Source organism: Nerophis ophidion, linkage group LG23 (assembly GCF_033978795.1).
Source record: "Nerophis ophidion isolate RoL-2023_Sa linkage group LG23, RoL_Noph_v1.0, whole genome shotgun sequence".
NCBI classification, from domain to species: Eukaryota; Metazoa; Chordata; class Actinopteri; order Syngnathiformes; family Syngnathidae; genus Nerophis; species Nerophis ophidion.
In genome coordinates this window covers 6,997,141-7,017,007 of record NC_084633.1, presented here as the reverse complement: position 1 = coordinate 7,017,007, position 19,867 = coordinate 6,997,141, and the positions used below count along the sequence as shown (strand labels likewise).

At 41.1% G+C, this 19,867-nt stretch overlaps 1 protein-coding gene across 2 annotated transcripts in view; it reads right to left on the bottom strand.

Annotated features, from left to right (window-relative positions):
• cacna1ia (calcium voltage-gated channel subunit alpha1 Ia) overlaps nucleotides 1-19,867 on the bottom strand; it is a 520,467-nt gene that overhangs the window by 61,075 nt on the left and 439,525 nt on the right. For both annotated transcript variants that reach the window (XM_061885398.1, XM_061885399.1), the window contains exons 26-27: nucleotides 15,051-15,202; nucleotides 9,946-10,055 (exon numbers count right to left, since the gene is read on the bottom strand). In XM_061885398.1, the coding sequence (XP_061741382.1) occupies nucleotides 9,946-10,055; nucleotides 15,051-15,202 (262 nt within the window). The remainder of the gene's footprint in view (nucleotides 1-9,945; nucleotides 10,056-15,050; nucleotides 15,203-19,867) is intronic.

The window sequence follows — 19,867 nt, the reverse complement described above, 5'->3', positions numbered from 1 at the left end:
GTAGTCTTGTGATTTTTTTCCCACACCTACATATTGCGCTCTACCACGGTATCGAGCACTATTCTCTGGATAATCCAATCAAGACATATTATATATATATATATATATATATATATATATATACATATATATATACATACATATATATATATATATATATACATATACATATATATACATACATACATACGTATACACATACATACATACATACGTATACACATACATACATACATACATACATACGTATACACATACATACATACATACATATATATATATACTTACATATATATATATTTACATACATATATATACATACATATATATATATACATACATATATATATATATATATACATACATACATATGTACACATACATACACATATATACACATACATACACACATATACACGAACATACACACATATACACGAACATACACACATATACACAAACATACACACATATACACGAACATACACACACATATATATACATATATATATACACATATATATATATATATATATATACATATATATACATACATAAATATACATATATGTATACAAATATATATACTGTACATATACAGTATATATATATATAGCTTATAGAGATTATAGCCAGGGCTTGTAATCTCGCTAGAAAGATGTCCAGGCATCGAGTAATTGTCTCTGGCCCCCTGCCTGGGAGAGGCAATGATGAGAGATATAGCAGATTAGTCTCTCTTAACAAGTGGCTGGATAGCTTCTGTAGACAACAGGGATTTACGTTTATTGATAATTGGCCCTCTTTCTGGGGCAAACCTGGCTTGCTGAGGAGAGATGGCCTTCACCCTAACCAGGAAGGCGCTATCCTCTTGTCTCGAAACATAGATTTCGCATTGAGCCACATTTGACTAACTGCACTAGAGCAAGCCCGGTCACAGGCAATTACAGAGCCTGCTAGCCTGGGTATGGAGTCAGTTAAGTTAGAACTAGCCAGCGCCAGGCTGGATAATCCCTGTACACATAGCAATTTTCTTAGAATAATACACAACTCACATAATGGTTTTTCTGCTATGACTATGACTACATCAGAGTTAGACATGCGTTCTACTGAGGTGGCAAATTATGATGCGTTCAGTTTATCGCAGCAACAAGTAGACAATCTGAAAATTCCCGTCATATCAATTCCTAGATATGGTCGTAATTATTTTAAGTGCACTGCGCATAATAAACGCAACATTATTAATATTGCTACTACGGATAATTTGATCAACAACTCCTTAAAACAGCCCACTACCTATAATATGGGCTTTCTAAACACGTTACGTCTCGTCTCGATTACTGTAACGTATTATTTTCGGGTCTCCCCATGTCTTGCATTAAAAGATTACAGTTGGTACAAAATGCGGCTGCTAGACTTTTGACAAGAACAAGAACGTTTGATCACATTACGCCTGTACTGGCTTCCTGTGCACTTAAGATGTGACTTTAAGGTTTTACTACTTACGTATAAAATACTACACGGTCTAGCTCCATCCTATCTTGTCGATTGTATTGTACCATATGAAAGAAGAAATCTGCGTTCAAAAGACTCCGGCTTATTAGTGATTCCTAGAGCCCAAAAAAAGTCTGCGGGCTATAGAGCGTTTTCCGTTCGGGCTCCAGTACTCTGGAATGCCCTCCCGGTAACAGTTTGAGATGCTACCTCTGTAGAAGCATTTAAGTCTCACCTTAAAATTCATCTGTATACTGTAGCCTTTAAATAGACCTCCTTTTTAGACCAGTTGATCTGCCGCTTCTTTTCTTTTTCTCCTATGTCCCCCCCTCCCTTGTGGAGGGGGTCCGGTCCGATGACCATGGATGAAGTACTGGCTGTCCAGAGTCGAGACCCAGGATGGACCGCTCGTCAGGACCCAGGATGCACCGCTCGCCTGTATCGGTTGGGGACATCTCTACGCTGCTGACCTGCCTCCACTTGAGATGGTTTCCTGTGGACGTGACTCTCGCTGCTGTCTTGGATCCGCTTTGAACTGAACTCTCGCGGCTGTGTTGGAGCCACTATGGATTGAACTTTCACAGTATCATGTTAGACCCGCTCGACATCCATTGCTTTCGGTCCCCTAGAGGGGGGTGGGTTGCCCACTACTGAGGTCCTCTCCAAGGTTTCTCATAGTCAGCATTGTCACTGGCGTCCCACTGGATGTGAATTCTCCCTGCCCACTGGGTGTGAGTTTTACTTGCCCTTTTGTGGGTTCTTCCGAGGATGTCGTAGTCGTAATGGTTTGTAAAGTCCTTTGAGACATTTGTGATTTAGGGTTATATAAATAAACATTTATTGATTGATTGATATATATACATATATATACATACATACATATACATATATATATATATATATACATACATATATATACATATATGTATACAAATATATATATCTACAGACACACACATTTGGTCCACTGACAACGAAAATTCAAAAAATCTTGTTGTTCATGAGCCGCATGTTGTTTACAATCGATTCAGATGATATGAAACAATGTGTTATCACAAATATTATTAACACATTACCCTTTGCCTTAAATCGGGCTGATTACAAAAATAAGTACTAACCAAACAATGCATAGGAAGGGACTCATAAGTAATTGAGGAAAATACGTTAACATACAATTATGTAGAGCTAAAGTAAATTAACTAAATTACAGCCAATATAATTAAAGTGTAAACGAAAATATGTTTGCCCTTAAGACATGCTCTATGACTTTATCCATCCATCCATTTCCTACCGCTTATTCCCTTTCGGGGTTGCGGGGGGCGCTGGCGCCTATCTCAGCTATGACTTTATCTCCAGACAAATTCTGTTTTTTTATATTGCCATTACTGCCACAAATGGTGGAAAAGTGTATTACAACTTAGTACCGCTACGGCCCATGCACCACAGATGAGAAACAGATATGTTTGTCAGCCCTCTATGGAGTTTTAGTGTGATTTATTTATTTATTTATTTTTTATGGTTTGTTCAGGTGCTATTTTCTGTGTCAGCTGAATGTTGGTGTTTTTTTGCCGTACTTGTAATTGCGACTCTCTGGGTTGTGCTATTAATGGTGACCTGTAATATTTGTGTTGCATTCAAGTGTTGCTTTCTGGTCCGTGAAAGATGATAGCTGGCTGTGCTGCGTTGTTAAGGCCGATCTCTGGCCTGTGCTAGTGTATTGTCGACTGCAGAGTATACGAGGCGTTCAAGTGTTACTTTATAGTGTGTGTTATTTCATTACTGTGTCCGTTTCAGGGGCTATATGGTGTGTTCAAGTGCTACTTCTAGCCTGGACCAGTCATATAATGCGGTAGTCTTTATGGTGCATTCATTTTCTGGTTCCTAGCTTGTGCAATTTACTTTTTAGTTATAGATTCTACCTTGCTAGTGTATTATTTGTGTTAGTTGTCTTGCTTGTTGCAAGTTTTTATATTTAGTGTGATGATGTACTAGTAGTTGATTACCATAGTTTTACCTTAGTATTTCTATCCTGTACTTGACTGTCAATTTGACTGTAAATGTGTATTGCATTTAGGTTAGGGTTCTCTGCATACAGTAGTTAAGTATATATGCGGCCTGTGCACCAGGGGTGGATATAAGTTAGAGTTATTGTGTCGATTTTGAATCCCTCGACTCAAAAGACTAACTGCAATCATAACAATAACAGCACCGCAAACAGATACTACTATGGGGGAATAACAACAACTATGTTAACCCTAAATACGTAACTGTAGCAACTTTTTACAAAACAACTGCTGCAAAGCATGCTGGTTAATGGAAATCACTCCTATATTGTAAACAAAAAGTCAGTAGATTTTACGGTAAAATACCCATGGCTGAATACCTACAATTTTACAATAAAAAGAAAAGTTGTATAGTTCTTTCATTTACAGTAATGCCCTGTAAAAAGAGCAATAGTGAATTTTTGGGTTGAAAACTGGCACCTCCTTCTCCAGAATTTTACAGTAAAATAACAATGGTACCGTTTTTGCAATTTTGTGTCAAAGACTATGCAAATGCTTTTACCGTAAAGTCTAGAAATATATTTTTATAGTGTAACGATGGGAGTGGCGCCAGTTCCTAGCATACTTTTCAGCACATTTTATGTAAATAGTCACTCAAAGTTTAAGTGTTTAAGGAGTTGTTGTTTATTATTCTCCCCTAGTAGTAGTGGTAGTAGTAGTAGTAGCCATGGGTGTGTTCGCTACCTGTTGCCTGTGAAGTTGCTGCATGATAGATTATGTTTAGGCTGCAGGCCAAAGTGGCCCCAAATCTAATTTTTTATCAAAATCGTATTTTTTTTCCAGCTGACTGTTTACACTGCAAGTAAAATGTGATTTTTATCAGACTAAGGTGTAAACGCGCACAGTCCCTAATGTGGCATCGACATGCATGCACAGTTCGACAAAGTGAAAACACAAGAAGTTGACTGTATTCCGTAAATGAACAAGGAAGTCTATACTACTAATACAAGATAAATGATCTCGCCACACCTTAACAATTAGCGATTTTTAACATTGAAATAAATTATAGTAATATAAGGTAGAATGGATCTATATCTGGGGTGTCTTTCTCATTTTAGATCGGGGGCCACATGGAGAAAAACGTATCGCGGGGTACAGTTTGAACACCACTGTTCTGTCACTTTCTTTTTGTGTTGTATAGAATAGGACTTGCCTAATCGGCACATGAAGCAGTCTCTTCCACTGTATTATCTCTTTAAGTCATACTTTCCAACCCTCCGGAATTTTCCGGGAGACTCCCGAATTTCAGTGTGTCTCCCAAAAATCTCCGAATTTCTCCCGATTTCCAGCCGGACCTGAGAGAGGACAGCCTGTCGTCACGTCCACTTTACCTCCATATAAATAGCGTGCTGGCCCAGTCACGTTATAACATCTACGGCTTTTGGAGAGAGCACAATTGCACACACAACAAGAAAGAAACTATTATATATGTCCCCGTTATCCATAGGTTTATCTATAACCCATAAAGTAGGCAGGCTCGGAGCTATTTCTCAGTGTGTGTTTATTCCAGCCGGCACTTTAATACACTGACACACAACATCCGGAATCTCATCATGCATTGCTTCATAACTAAGGCAAGTAGTAATGTCCAAAAAAAGATAGTGACAGAGAACAGAACGAGGATGGACAATTCAACCTCAAACTCACTCCTTTCCTGCAAATTAAATGTCACAGATGCTGCCCATACCTATGCTCCTTCAAAGGCTTGGCTACTGGCTGCAAAGCATTGCACTTTGAACTAACCTACTCAGTGGCCTCGTGGTTAGAGTGTCCGCCCTGAGATCTGTAGGTTGTGAGTTTTTTTTTATAGTCATACTAAAAACTATAAAAAAAAATGGGACTCATTGCCTCCCTGCTTGACACTCAGCATCAAGGGTCGGAATTGGGGGTTAAATCACCATACTGTAAATGATTCCCGGGCGCGGCACCGCTGCTGCCCACTGCTCCCCTCACTTCCCAGGGGGTGATCAAGGGGATGGGTCAAATGCAGAAGACAAATTTCACCACAGTTAGTGTGTGTGCGACAATCATTGGTAGTTTAACGAGTGTTATGTGTGTGTATTTGTGTAAATAAATGAACATTGAATTGAAAGTATGTATTTCCCATATATATATATATATATATATATATATATATATATATATATATATATATATATATATACATACATTTTTCTACCGTTTTTCCCTTTGGGGTGGCGGGGGGCGCTGGTGCCTATCTCAGCTACAATCGGGCGGAAGGCGGTGTACATCCTGGACAGGTCACCACCTTATCGCAGGGTCAACACAGATAGATAGACAACATTCACACTCACATTCACACTAGGGCCAATTTAGTGTTGCCAATCAACCTATCCCCAGGTGCATGTTTTTGGAAGTGGGAGGAAGCCGTAGTACCCGGAGGGAACCCACGCATTCACGGGGAGAACATGCAAACTCCACACAGAAAGATCCCGAGCCCGGGATTGAACTCTGACTACTCAGGACCTTCGTATTGTGAGGTGTGTGTGTATATATATATATATATATATATAGGGGAGTCTGGGCTTCCCTAATTAGGCTGCTGCCCACGCGACCCGACTTCGGATAAGCAGAAGAAGATGGATGGATGGATGGATGGATATATATATATATATATATATATATATATATATATATATATATATATATATATATATATATGAAATAATTGCAGTTCACTGAGTTCTAGCTATAAATATACTCCTCCCCTCTTGACCCCGCCCACCCCAACCCCGCCCACCTCAAACCTCCACACACCCCCATCTCCCGAATTCGGAGGGCTCAAGGTTGGCAAGTATACTTTAAGTCTGAGGACATCTGCAGTTTTTCTCCATAATTACAAAATGCCTATACTTACATGAAAGAAGGGAAACATGAAAATGTGTGGTTGAGAAAAACAACTTCAAATCAGTACACACACTCACAATTTGCACACTTACAGATCCTGCTGTTGTGTTTGTGTGTCCCTGGCTGCTATTAATGTGGTCTGACAGTCTCCCGCCGCGGCCGATACGTGACATGATGCACAGTGACCGCTCTTGTCTGTCAATGACACTTTCTAAATTCATGTGTGTGCTACTTTCGGTTTTGCCCTCATTTCTTCGATTATTAGCGGCGTTTCTTTTTCTGATTGATCCCAGTCATACATTAGACAGTGATTATCCTCTTTCAGCTATATTATCTAAGTCAGTGTTTTTCACTGTGTAGTGTGAGATATCGTCTGGTGTGCCGTGGAGAATTATGTAATCTCACCTAGTTGGGTTAAAAATATTTTTACAATTACGGTCTGTGCTGTCAAGAGCTCGACAGAATAACTGTGTAATACTCTTCCATATCAGTAGGGGGAAGCAGGTAGCTAATTGCTTTGTAGATGTCGGGAACATGGTTTGTCATGATCACAATATGAAGACAACAGCGGGAGGCAGCGTGCAGTTAAAAAGGTATCTATAGCTCAAACTAAAAATAAACAAAAGGGCATTGAAGCTTAGGGATGGTTAGGCAAAACCAAACTAAAACTGAGCTGGCTGAAAAGTAAACAAAAACAGAATGCTGGACGACAGCAAAGACTTACAGCGTGTGGAGCAGACGGCGTCCACAAAGTACATCCGTACATGACAATCAACGCCAAAATAGGAGCGCGACACAAGAACTAAAACACTACACACAGAAAAACACCAAAAAACTCTAAATATATCACAGCGTGATGTGACAGGTCGTGACAGTACACCTACTTTGAGACAAGAGCTATAGTGACGCATGCTTGGTTGTGGTTTAAATTCATATCCAACAATTGCGAGAACAACTTTTTATTGTCAATATCGGCTGCTGAGTTTCATTGTTTGTTTTCAACTGGTGGTAAGCCTCGGGATTTTTTCAATGAAAAAAAATGTTCCTTGGCTCAGAAAAGGTTGAAAAACTCTGATCTAAATCATATCAAATAGTCTATCGTAAATCATTTTGCATACAACGCAGCATTGTTTTAGTTATAAAGAACTAATGTCCCCTGCAGTGGACACTAGTGTTCTGCATACACAGCATATTATTGTCACGAAATGTGTTAAATACGTAGACTGAAAAAAATAAAAAGTCCATTGCAGAGGACGCTGGCTGGCAGGAGGATATGTAATAAATAGCGTTGGTTACATCACTACATTTTAGAACCAAGCTATGTAAAGAACAACATGTACAACAATACATATTTGTTTTACATGTTCCGTAATATTAATTTTTTTACATTTTCATATATTATAATTATAGCAGCACATATTTATATGCGTTAGATGCAGGGGTGTCAAACTCACTTTAGCTCAGGGGCCACATGGAGGAAAATCTGTGCACTATTACAATCATGGCATAAAACTAAAAAAATAGACAATTTCAGATTGTTTTCTTACTTGGGCCAAAAATAAAACACAGTCTGAAGATATTAAAATTAAAATATAGAGTTTAGATCCATGAAGGAAAGAAGAAAGTTAATGAATGTTTATAACTGAATACATTTACTTAGCATAAAAATGTGTTTTCCTTTGTATTATTTTTCTTTATGAATAAGTAACGTTTATTCCAAAACACAATATAGAATGTGAGCTATAACAGGATAATTAATACATTTATCATTTGTTTTCAAAACAGTCCAAAAAAGTCAGACCCCAAAAATGTACTGTGGTACTCTATTTTTATGACTTGATGGGGTCCCTGGGACCCCATTTTGAAACATTCCTAGCGCCAACACTGATGGAGTATTGGTGCGTACAAAACAGCCTGCGGGCCGGTTCTAATACTAATCAAATATCACCCAATATCTTTGATACAAAGGCATTAGAATAATCATCAGAAGTGATTAATGTCCAAATTTGTAATTGTTTCCCCTCATAGGGAAAATGATTATCATTAAGTCAATATTTTTAATACAAAATTGAGTATTTAGATTGTAATCAATTGTGTGGACCAATCGTTCTCAAACTTTTTTTTTTTTTTTTACCAAGTACCACATCAGACAAAACTTGGCTCTCCAAGTACCACCATTATGAGCAACATTAAAAATAGAGTAGCGTAGTAGGCCTAAGTATTCTTTAAAAACAAGGCAGAGGTTTTATTTCACAAGTATAATGAATAGGTTTGGCCACTGTAACAGTACACACAGTTTTAACAGTAACACTGTGTTCGAATATTTAATAAAGTGATTCTTTGGCATACCACTAGATGGAGACTGTGTACCACGAATGCGGGGGTCAGCAACCAGCGGCTCTTTAGCGTCGCCCTAGTGGCTCCCTGGACCTCTTTCAGAGATGTGTGAAAATGCAAAAAGAAAAAAATATATATTTTTTGTTTTAATAGGAGGACAAACATGACACAAACCTACCTAATTGTTAGAAATCTCACTGTTTATGTTATACATGCTTCACTGATGAGTGATTGCCAGGCACCGTTTTGTCCTACTAATTTCAGTGATCATTGAACTCATCGTAGTTTGTTTACATGTACAACTTTTGCCCGACCCTGCCACACAAAGACGTGTTTAATGCTACTCCTTTGTTTCATTTTGTCCACCAAACGTTGTATGCTGTGCGTGAATGCACAAAGGTGAGCTTTGTTGATGTTATTGACTTGTTGGAGTGCTAATCAGCATATTTGGTCAATCCATGACTACAAGCTGATCGATACTAACATGCTATTTAGGCTACCTCTATGTACATATGGCATTATTATGCCTCGTTATTTCCACAGCGTATTTAATTTAATTCTGCATGTCTCATGACACATTATCTATATGTAATATCGTCTGCATTTATCATAGTTGTTTATGTGCCATGCTGTTCCAGACCACAGCAAACATTACCCAGCTTGCAAAGATTGTAATAAATCCATTAGAAGAAGACAGCCTGCCGTTTCATTAAAGTTGGACACACACATCTATACCTTTGGCCATTCTGAGCCAGTAAATTCCAGAAGTTATCTCATCCTCTGAGAAGCCTCCATTTAATAATGATTTCCAATGCTGCAAAAATGTGTAGAATACAAATTAAAATACAACATTTCTGTCAACGAAGATTTGCATCATCCTTTGATAGTAGGCTAATATAGACACTTACATCATGTGTTGCCTTCATTATAACACCTATATAAGGATTTTAATTGTTTGCGGCTCCAGACAGATTTTTTTGTTGGTATTTTTGGGCCAATATGGCTCTTTCAACATTTTGGGTTGCCGACCCCTGCACCAGTGGTACATGCCCCCACAGTTTGAGAATCACTGTGTCAGAAGAAAAAGAGTCATCTCCTAACGAGTAAACTCACCACAAAGTGGTTGATTATGTCAAAATGATGAAGCACTCGTACACAACTCAGCACATGACAAGACACACTGCACCTTTCTTTGAAGAAGCGTCGGAAGCCGAAGGCGATCAGCTTGAGGATGGATTCCAGCACAAAAGTGGAGGTGAAGAAGTAATTGCAGTACTTCAGGGCCAGATCTAGAGACTGGGAGAAGGTAAAGTCAAGAGGCATGAACGTGTTGTCAGCGAGTGTGCAGCTGGGTGAAGTATCGGCGGCACCGATTAAGGGGGGGAGAAAAAAAAAATACTGGAATTTTCCTCAATGTTTGGAGAGCAAAAACCAAGTAAGCCAGAGGCAAGAACACAGCATCTTCTATTCATTACAATAAAAAAAATTCACACATTTGGTCTAGAAATACAAGAAACCACACGGTGCCATAGTGTAGCCCACATTTATTAAATATATATATATATATATATATATATATATATATATATATATATATATATATATATATACATATATATATATATATATATATATATACATATATATACTGTACATATACATATACATAAATATATATATACTGTACATATATATAAATATATATATATATATACATATATGTATATATACACAAATACATACACTTATATTTATATATTGTATATACATACATATATATCTATACATACATGTATACATACATGCATACATACATACACATTATATATATATATATATATATAATATATATATATATACACACACACACACACACATATATATATATATATATATATATATATATATATATATATGTATATATACATACATACATACACACACATACATACATACACATTATTTATATATATATATATATATATATATATATATATATATATATATATATATATATATATATATGTATATATATATATTTTTTTTTTCCATTTTCATTTTCTACCGCTTGTTACTCTCTGTGTCTTCTAGCCGCTCAGGCAAAAATGCAGTTTCCCATCGATAACATGACATCATATATATATATATATATATATATATATATATATATATATATATATATTTCAAGCGCAATGATGTCATGTTATCGGTGGGAAAATGCATTTTTGGACAAAATGTTTTGCCTGAGCGGCTAGGAGACACAGAGAGTAACAAGTGGTAGAAAATAAAAATGGAAAATATATGTATATATAGGAGACTTTGTTTGCTTACTTACTAGTAAAAGACAAGTTGTCTAGTATGTTCACAATTTTATTTAAGGACAAAATTGTTCTTCAATTGAAATAAAAAAAAATATTTTTAATGTACCGTAACACTTTTTGTTGAAATAAAGCCAATAATGCCATTTTTTTTCTTTGTCCCTCTTATTTAGAAAAAGTACCGAAAAATATCGAAATACATTTACGTACTGGTACGAACATATAGGTATCGGGACAACACTACTACGTTTGTACGTAACACGTGCACGCGCATTAGGTTTGGGTGTTCTTAGCTAATAATAGTTTGACACAACTACATTCTCATTGTCAGAATGTACACAAGAATGTTTTAAAAACATTGTTAAGGCGAAGTTGCATGTTAATGTGTGAATCGTTTCCCCGAGATACTAATGGAACTGCATTGTAGGAAAATTATTTATTTTCAATAAATCAGGTAAAACACAAAAATAAAGAAAAGCCTGCCGATTTGCACGGGAAGCTAAGGAAAAAGCTAACGGGAAATCTTAGCCTAGAATCAGGACTCAAAGAGTATAACCACGTAACTCTTTGCATAGCGCAAACAAGACAGCCAGACTGAGTGTGGCGAAAAGCAGGAATAAATAGCTCTCTGATTAGTGCCCAGGAGCAGGTGAGCGTCCCGAACACAATTGGAGGCAGGTGAAAATTAATCAACACCCATGGCAACCAAGAAAACACAAACCCAGGGGTGCTGAAACAGAACTAAGGTAGTCTTCAACTAAACAAAGCATGATCCGGTTAAACGGATCATGACACATATATACTCAAATGCACATCTTTTATTTGTTCAAAACTGTCAGAACATGGACTTGGATTTGTATTGCTTCTTCCATGCAAAGGATGATTGGCATGAGCCAGACGTTAATGTAAGTACATGTTTGATTTATTTAAACACTATAATACAAAAACGAGAAAACAAAAGGCGCGCACAAGGGCGGATAACAAACTAGACTATACTCAAACAAAAACAGCACTATGGCATGACTGTATACAAAGGAACACAAACACGCTAGCTGGGGCATAAAACAAACCAAGGACTTGCACTGAGGCATAAATACAAAAAAAAAAGTACGTGGCGTGGTCAAAACAACAAACAACGTGGTAAGGGATGAAGTTCGGCAAGGTAAGGTAGGTAGGATAGTAGGTATAGAAGGTAGGGTAAAGTTGCCTGGACGAGGACAGAAACAGAACGGTTTAAATAATGACTATGATGATGATTACTAACAGGTGTGAGGCTGAGGACAGGGGCGTGACTTGAGACCAGGTGGAAACTAATGAGTAACTATGGGAACAAAACAAACCAGGAATTGCAAAACGCAAGAACTGAATGTCCAAAAAAGAAAAAAAAAAAGTTACTAAAGTTGCTAAAAGTTATATTAAAGTTCTGTCAGGTAGTGTTTGGAAGTAACATTTGTGACAGAGAACACCAATCGGAGTTTCTTACTCATCTTTGCACGTGCAGTCAAAATAAATTGTGCGATTATTCTGCGTTTGTACGTGATTATGATTATTGCAATAATGTTTTGTGATTAATTGCATGTCTTAACGTGTTACATTTGGCAGCCCTAAGAAAAAAAAACATCAGTGTAAAAAATTATTATTTTTTTAACTCTCAAAAAATTATCCTGACTCTCGTCAGGTAATTGTAGTTGGCTGAGCTCCACACAAAGGTCTGGGCTCGAAGGCATTGCCAACTCCTTCCAGATAGCAAAAAATAATGAACCGATCAGGATCGCCGGGCGGGTTTTCATAGATGTGGATTTCGCAGCGTCGCTCTCATCAGCGTCACGGGTGAGTGGTTGAAGTAGTGTTTAGTGGTTTATCCAATCAATTACAATTATTATAATTTTTTTTTATTACAAGGCTCCACCTTCTGAAATACATCTCCTATCGAGAACCCCCAGATCCTTGTGTGGAGCTCAGCAAACTACAAGGATCTGGCGAGAGTCAGGTTAACAAAAAATACCATACAGGCTTTATTAATAAAGCCCTTTTAAAAATGCTTAAATATTATACAGAAAAAACATGTATTTTTGGGGGGGACGAAATAGTACTAAAATAATTACATGCAGATGTTTTTAATTATTAAAATAATAAATTCTGCTGGATCTACTCTTTATTTTATGCTGCCCTTTTTTTTCTGCAGCTGTTACATATACTGTAATATTGTACATCGTAATTGGGATTCGTTATATATTGCATATATTACATATTGATACAATATATCAGTATATATTATATACTGCATATATAGAATATGTAAATCTTACATATGTTATAATTTTTATTGCTTCTAGTGTTGTCCCGATACCAATATTTTACTACCAGTCCCAAAATGTATTTCAATACTTTTCTATATTTTTCTAAATGAAGGGACCACAAAAAATTGCATTATTGGCTTTAACAAAAATTTTGTTATCAATCTGATACCAAGTCGTTACAGGATCATACATTTGTCATATGTAAATACCTCATGTGTCCAGGGGCATATTTCCTGAGTTTATAAACATAATATAAGATAAAAGAAAACGAAAGAGGATTTTGTGATGCCAAAAAATATCGAAGTAATCATAGTAGCATCGACTAGATACACTCCTGTACTTGGTATCATTACAGTGGATGTTAGGTGTGGATCCACCAATGGCGTTTGTTTACGTTTTGACGCCGGTGAGCTACGGTGTGTAGTGAAGCATGTTTAGCTATTCCTCGTCCTGCAGGGATGATACTTGTAAGAAACGTACTTTATTTGTCAGCATGGAGGCGACGATTAGTGGACGGACGTTAGCAGCTAACTAGTTAGCCATGTCTTAAAGCAGCTCTTCTTAAGGGCGTATCATTGTTAGAACTTCACCTTTATTGTTAGTTTTTAAGCCAAAATGCGTCCGTTCTCCTTTTTCTGTCTACACACTGTCTGCTTGTAAGTACTCTGCGATTGTGCACTGCCGAATATGCTCCTCTGCTCGAAAAAAACAGCAATGACACGACGTGACAAGGACAGGGGTATGGGGACCGGTATTTTTCAGAGGCGGTATCGTACCGAATATGATTCATTAGATGGCTATACAGAACGAAATTATAAGTGAATTATATTTGTGAAGTGAATTATATTTATATAGCGCTATTTCTCAAGTGACTCAAAGCGCTTTACATAGTGAAACCCAATATCTAAGTTACATTCAAACCAGTGTGGGTGGCACTGGGAGCAGGTGGGTAAAGTGTCTTGCCCAATGACACAACGGCAGTGACTAGGATGGCGGAAGCGGGAATCGAACCTGCAACCCTCAAATTGTTGGCACGGCCACTCCACCAACCGAGCTAAACCGCCCCTAAGACCGGTATACCGTACAACCCTAGTTCATAGTTTTGAAAACCCCGAAATTAAGTTAAAATAACACCCCTATAACCCCAAAAATGGATTGCTCTTCATACAAATAACTCCAAATTTTAACCCAACCCTCGCAACCCATAAATTGGGTTATCAAAATAACCCAGCATTTTTTTTTTAGTGTGTATGTAAAATAATAGGTTGAATATGGGCTTCTGAAAAAATAAAAGGCTTCCAAATGTCAGCCGCCAAAATCCAACCAAGACCTGTGATATTCATCTGATTTTGGGTCAGTTGGAGTCAGTTCGCCCGCCAGTCCGTTAAAGGTCGACGAGGTACGTTATCTGAGTTATTATCACTTCTCTTCAATGCTTTCTCTGCAAAAAATATGAGCTCTTCGCTAATGATTGGACATACACTGCATCAAATCAGGGGTGCAATCACAGCTCATTGTGTTGGCTCCGCCGGCCTTTGCGCCACGTCCTCAATGCAACTTCCCGCCAGTCCACGAACGCCAAACGACCGCGGTGCAATAGTTTGCGTTAACTTGTTTCACTCAAACTTCACAAGAACACCTCCTGCTACAAAAAAATGGAGACAGAGACTTACGTGAGGTTGATTGTAGTGCTCCAGGGACATGGTGATGACGTTGATGCAGATGATGAAGGTGATGATGAGATCCAGGTAGTGGTTGGTGCATAGTGTGTGGATCATCAGGCGTACATTGCTGTAGCTGGCATAGTAGGGAAGCTTCTGGGCTTCTGTTGGTACAAAGATGCATCATATCAAAGCTGTTCAACACGTAATATTAATTAATGATGCCTTTACAGATGTGTAAGTTACCCATGCCTTGGGCACTAATACACCCCCATACCATCACAGATGCTGGTTTTGGACTTTGCGCCGATAACAATCCGGATGGTTCTTTTCCTCTTTGGTCTGGAGGACACTACGCTCACAGTTCCCAAAAATAATTTGAAATGTGGACTCGTCACACCACACAATGCTTTTCCACTTTGCATTAGTCCATCTTAGATGAGCTTGGGCCCAGCGCAGCCGCCGGAGTTTGTGTGTTGTTGATAAATGGCTTTCGCTTTCCATGGTAAAGTTTTAACTTGCACTTACAGATGTAGCAACACACTGTAGTTACTGACAGTGGTTTTCTGAAGTGTTTCTGAGCCCATGTGGTGATATCCTTTACAGACTGATGTCAGTTTTTGATGCAGTACTGCCTAAGGGATCAAAGGTCATGGGCATTAAATGTTGGTTTTCAGTCTTGCTGCTTACGTGTTTTTTCCAGATTCTCTGAACCTTTTGACAATATTACGGACCGTAGGTGGAGAAATCCCTACATTTCTTGCAATCACTGGTTGAGAAATGTTGTTCTTCAACAATTTACTCACGCATTCGTCCACAAAGTGGTGACCCTCGCCCCATCCATTTCACGGAAGCTGCTTTAATACCCAATCATGGCACCCACCTGTTCCCAATTAGCCTGTTCACCTGTGGGATGTTCCAAGTAAGTGTTTGATGAGCATTCCTCAACTTCCTCAGTCTTTTTTGCCACTGGTGCCAGCTTTTTTGAAACATGTTGCAAGCACCAAATTCCAAATGAGCTAATATTTGCAAAAACTAACAACGTTTTCCAGTTTGAACGTTAAGTATCTTGTCTTTGCAGTCTATTCAATTGGAAAACAGGATTTGCAAATCATTGTATTCTGTTTTTATTTACCACTTACACAACGTGCCAACTTCACTGGTTTTGGGTTTTGTATGTTTTATATCACTGTTTTGTATGTTTTATATCACTGTTTTGTATGTTTTATATCACTGTTTTGTATGTTTTATATCACTGTTTTTCAACCACTGTGCCGCAGCACAGTGGTCCTCTCTGAGCTGCCACCTTACCGTGGTAGAGGAGTTTGCGTGTCCCAATGATCCTAGGAGCTATGTTGTCCGGGGGCTTTATGCCCCCTGGTAGGGTCTCCCAAGGCAAACTGGTCCTAGGTGAGGGACCAGACAAAGAGCAGCTCGAAAACCTCTATGAAAAGTAAAAACAAAGGACCCAAATTTCCCTCGCCCGGACGCGGGTCACCGGGGCCCCCCTCTGGAGCCACGCCCGGAGGTGGGGCACGATGGCGAGCGCCTGGTGGCCGGGCCTGTACCCATGGGGCCCGGCCGGGCACAGCCCGAAGAGGCAACGTGGGTCCCCCCTCCAATGGGCTCACCACCCATAGCAGGGGCCATAGAGGTCGGGTGCAATGTGAGCTGGGTGGCAGCCGAAGGCAGGGCACTTGGCGGTCCGATCCTCGGCTACATAAGCTCGCTCTTGGGACGTGGAACGTCACCTCACTGGGGGGAAAGGAGCCTGAGCTAGTGCGCGAAGTAGAGAAATTCCGGCTGGATGTAGTCGGACTCACTTCGACGCACAGCAAGGGCTCTGGAACCACTTCTCTTGAAAGGGGCTGGACTCTCTTTCACTCTGGCGTGGCCGGCAGTGAGAGGCGACGGGCTGGGGTGGCAATTCTGGTTGCCCCCCGGCTTAAAGCCTGCACGTTGGAGTTCAACCCAGTGGACGAAAGGGTAGCCTCCCTCTGCCTTCGGGTGGGGGGACGGGTCCTGACTGTTGTTTGTGCTTACGCACCAAACAACAGTTCAGAGTACCCACCCTTTTTGGGTACACTCGAGGGAGTACTCGAGAGTGTTCCCCCGGGTGATTCCCTTGTCCTACTGGGGGACTTCAACGCTCATGTTGGTAACGACAGTGAAACCTGGAGAGGCGTGATTGGGAAGAATGGTCGCCCGGATCTGAACCCGAGTGGTGTTTTGTTATTGGACTTCTGTGCTCGTCACAGTTTGTCCATTACAAACACCATGTTCAAACATAAGGGTGTCCATATGTGCACTTGGCACCAGGACACCCTAGGCCGCAGTTCCATGATCGACTTTGTAGTTGTGTCATCGGATTTGCGGCCTCATGTTTTGGACACTCGGGTGAAGAGAGGGGTGGAGCTTTCTACCGATCACCACCTGGTGGTGAGTTGGCTGCGATGGTGGGGGAGGATGCCGGACAGACCTGGCAGGCCCAAACGCATTGTGAGGGTTTGCTGGGAACGTCTGGCAGAGTCTCCTGTCAGACAAAGTTTCAATTCCCACCTCCGGAAGAACTTTGAACATGTCACGAGGGAGGTGCTGGACATTGAGTCCGAGTGGACCATGTTCCGCACCTCTATTGTCGAGGCGGCTGATCGGAGCTGTGGCCGCAAGGTAGTTGGTGCTTGTCGTGGCGGTAATCCTAGAACCCGCTGGTGGACACCAGCGGTGAGGGATGCCGTCAAGCTGAAGAAGGAGTCCTACCGGGTTCTTTTGGCTCATAGGACTCCAGAGGCAGTGGACAGGTACCGACAGGCCAAGCGGTGTGCAGCTTCAGCGGTCACAGAGGCAAAAACTCGGACATGGGAAGAGTTTGGGGAAGCCATGGAAAATGACTTCCGGATGGCTTCGAAGCGATTCTGGACCACCATCCGTCGCCTCAGGAAGGGGAAGCAGTGCACTGTCAACACCGTGTATGGTGCGGATGGTGTTCTGCTGACCTCAACTGCGGATGTTGTGGATAGGTGGAAGGAATACTTCGAAGACCTCCTCAATCCCACCAACACGTCTTCCTATGAGGAAGCAGTGCCTGGGGAATCTGTGGTGGACTCTCCTATTTCTGGGGCTGAGGTTGCTGAGGTAGTTAAAAAGCTCCTCGGTGGCAAGGCCCCAGGGGTGGATGAGATCCGCCCGGAGTTCCTTAAGGGTCTGGATGCTGTGGGGCTGTCTTGGTTGACAAGACTCTGCAGCATTGCGTGGACATCGGGGGCGGTACCTCTGGATTGGCAGACCGGGGTGGTGGTCCCTCTCTTTAAGAAGGGGGACCGGAGGGTGTGTTCTAACTATCGTGGGATCACACTCCTCAGCCTTCCCGGTAAGGTTTATTCAGGTGTACTGGAGAGGAGGCTACGCCGGATAGTTGAACCTCGGATTCAGGAGGAACAGTGTGGTTTTCGTCCTGGTCGTGGAACTGTGGACCAGCTCTATACTCTCGGCAGGGTTCTTGAGGGTGCATGGGAGTTTGCCCAACCAGTCTACATGTGCTTTGTGGACTTGGAGAAGGCATTCGACCGTGTTCCTCGGGAAGTCCTGTGGGGAGTGCTCAGAGAGTATGGGGTATCGGACTGTCTTATTATGGCAGTCCGATCCCTGTACGATCAGTGTCAGAGCTTGGTCCGCATTGCTGGCAGTAAGTCGGACACGTTTCCAGTGAGGGTTGGACTCCGCCAAGGTTGCCCTTTGTCACCGATTCTGTTCATAACTTTTATGGACAGAATTTCTAGGCGCAGTCAAGGCATTGAGGGGTTCCGGTTTGGTGGCCTCGGGATTAGGTCTCTGCTTTTTGCAGACGATGTGGTCCTGTTGGCTTCATCTGGCCGGGATCTTCAGCTCTCACTGGATCGGTTCGCAGGCGAGTGTGAAGCGGCCGGAATGAGAATCAGCACCTCCAAATCCGAGTCCATGGTTCTCTCCCGGAAAAGGGTGGAGTGCCATCTCCGGGTTGGGAAGGAGACCCTGCCCCAAGTGGAGGAGTTCAAGTACATAGGAGTCTTGTTCACGAGTGGGGGAAGAGTGGATCGTGAGATCGACAGGCGGATCGGTGCGGCGTCTTCAGTAATGCGGACGTTGTACCGATCTGTTGTGGTGAAGAAGGAGCTGAGCCGGAAGGCAAAGCTCTCAATTTACCGGTCGATCTACGTTCCCATCCTCACCTATGGTCATGAGCTTTGGGTCATGACCGAAAGGATAAGATCACGGGTACAAGCGGCCGAAATGAGTTGCCTCCGCCGTGTGGCGGGGCTCTCCCTTAGAGATAGGGTGAGAAGCTCTGTCATCCGGGAGGAACTCAAAGTAAAGCCGCTGCTCCTCCACATCGAGAGGAGCCAGATGAGGTGGTTCGGGCATCTGGTCAGGATGCCACCCGAACGCCTCCCGAGGGAGGTGTTTAGGGCACGTCCAACCGGTAGGAGGCCTCGGGGAAGACCCAGGACACGTTGGGAAGACTATGTCTCCCGGCTGGCCTGGGAACGCCTCGGGATCCCCCGGGAAGAGCTAGACGAAGTGGCTGGGGAGAGGGAAGTCTGGGCTTCCCTGCTTAGGCTGCTGCCCCCGCGACCCGACCTCGGATAAGCGGAAGAAGATGGATGGATGGATGGTGCCGCAGCACACTGGTGTGCCGTGAGATACAGTCTGGTGTTCCGTGGGAAAATATGTAATTTCAACTATTTGGGTAAAAAATATACTCTTCCATATTAGTGGGTGGCAGCAGGTAGCAAATTGCTTTTTAGAGGTCGGAAACATGGTTTGTTGTGATCACAATATGCGGGAGGCAG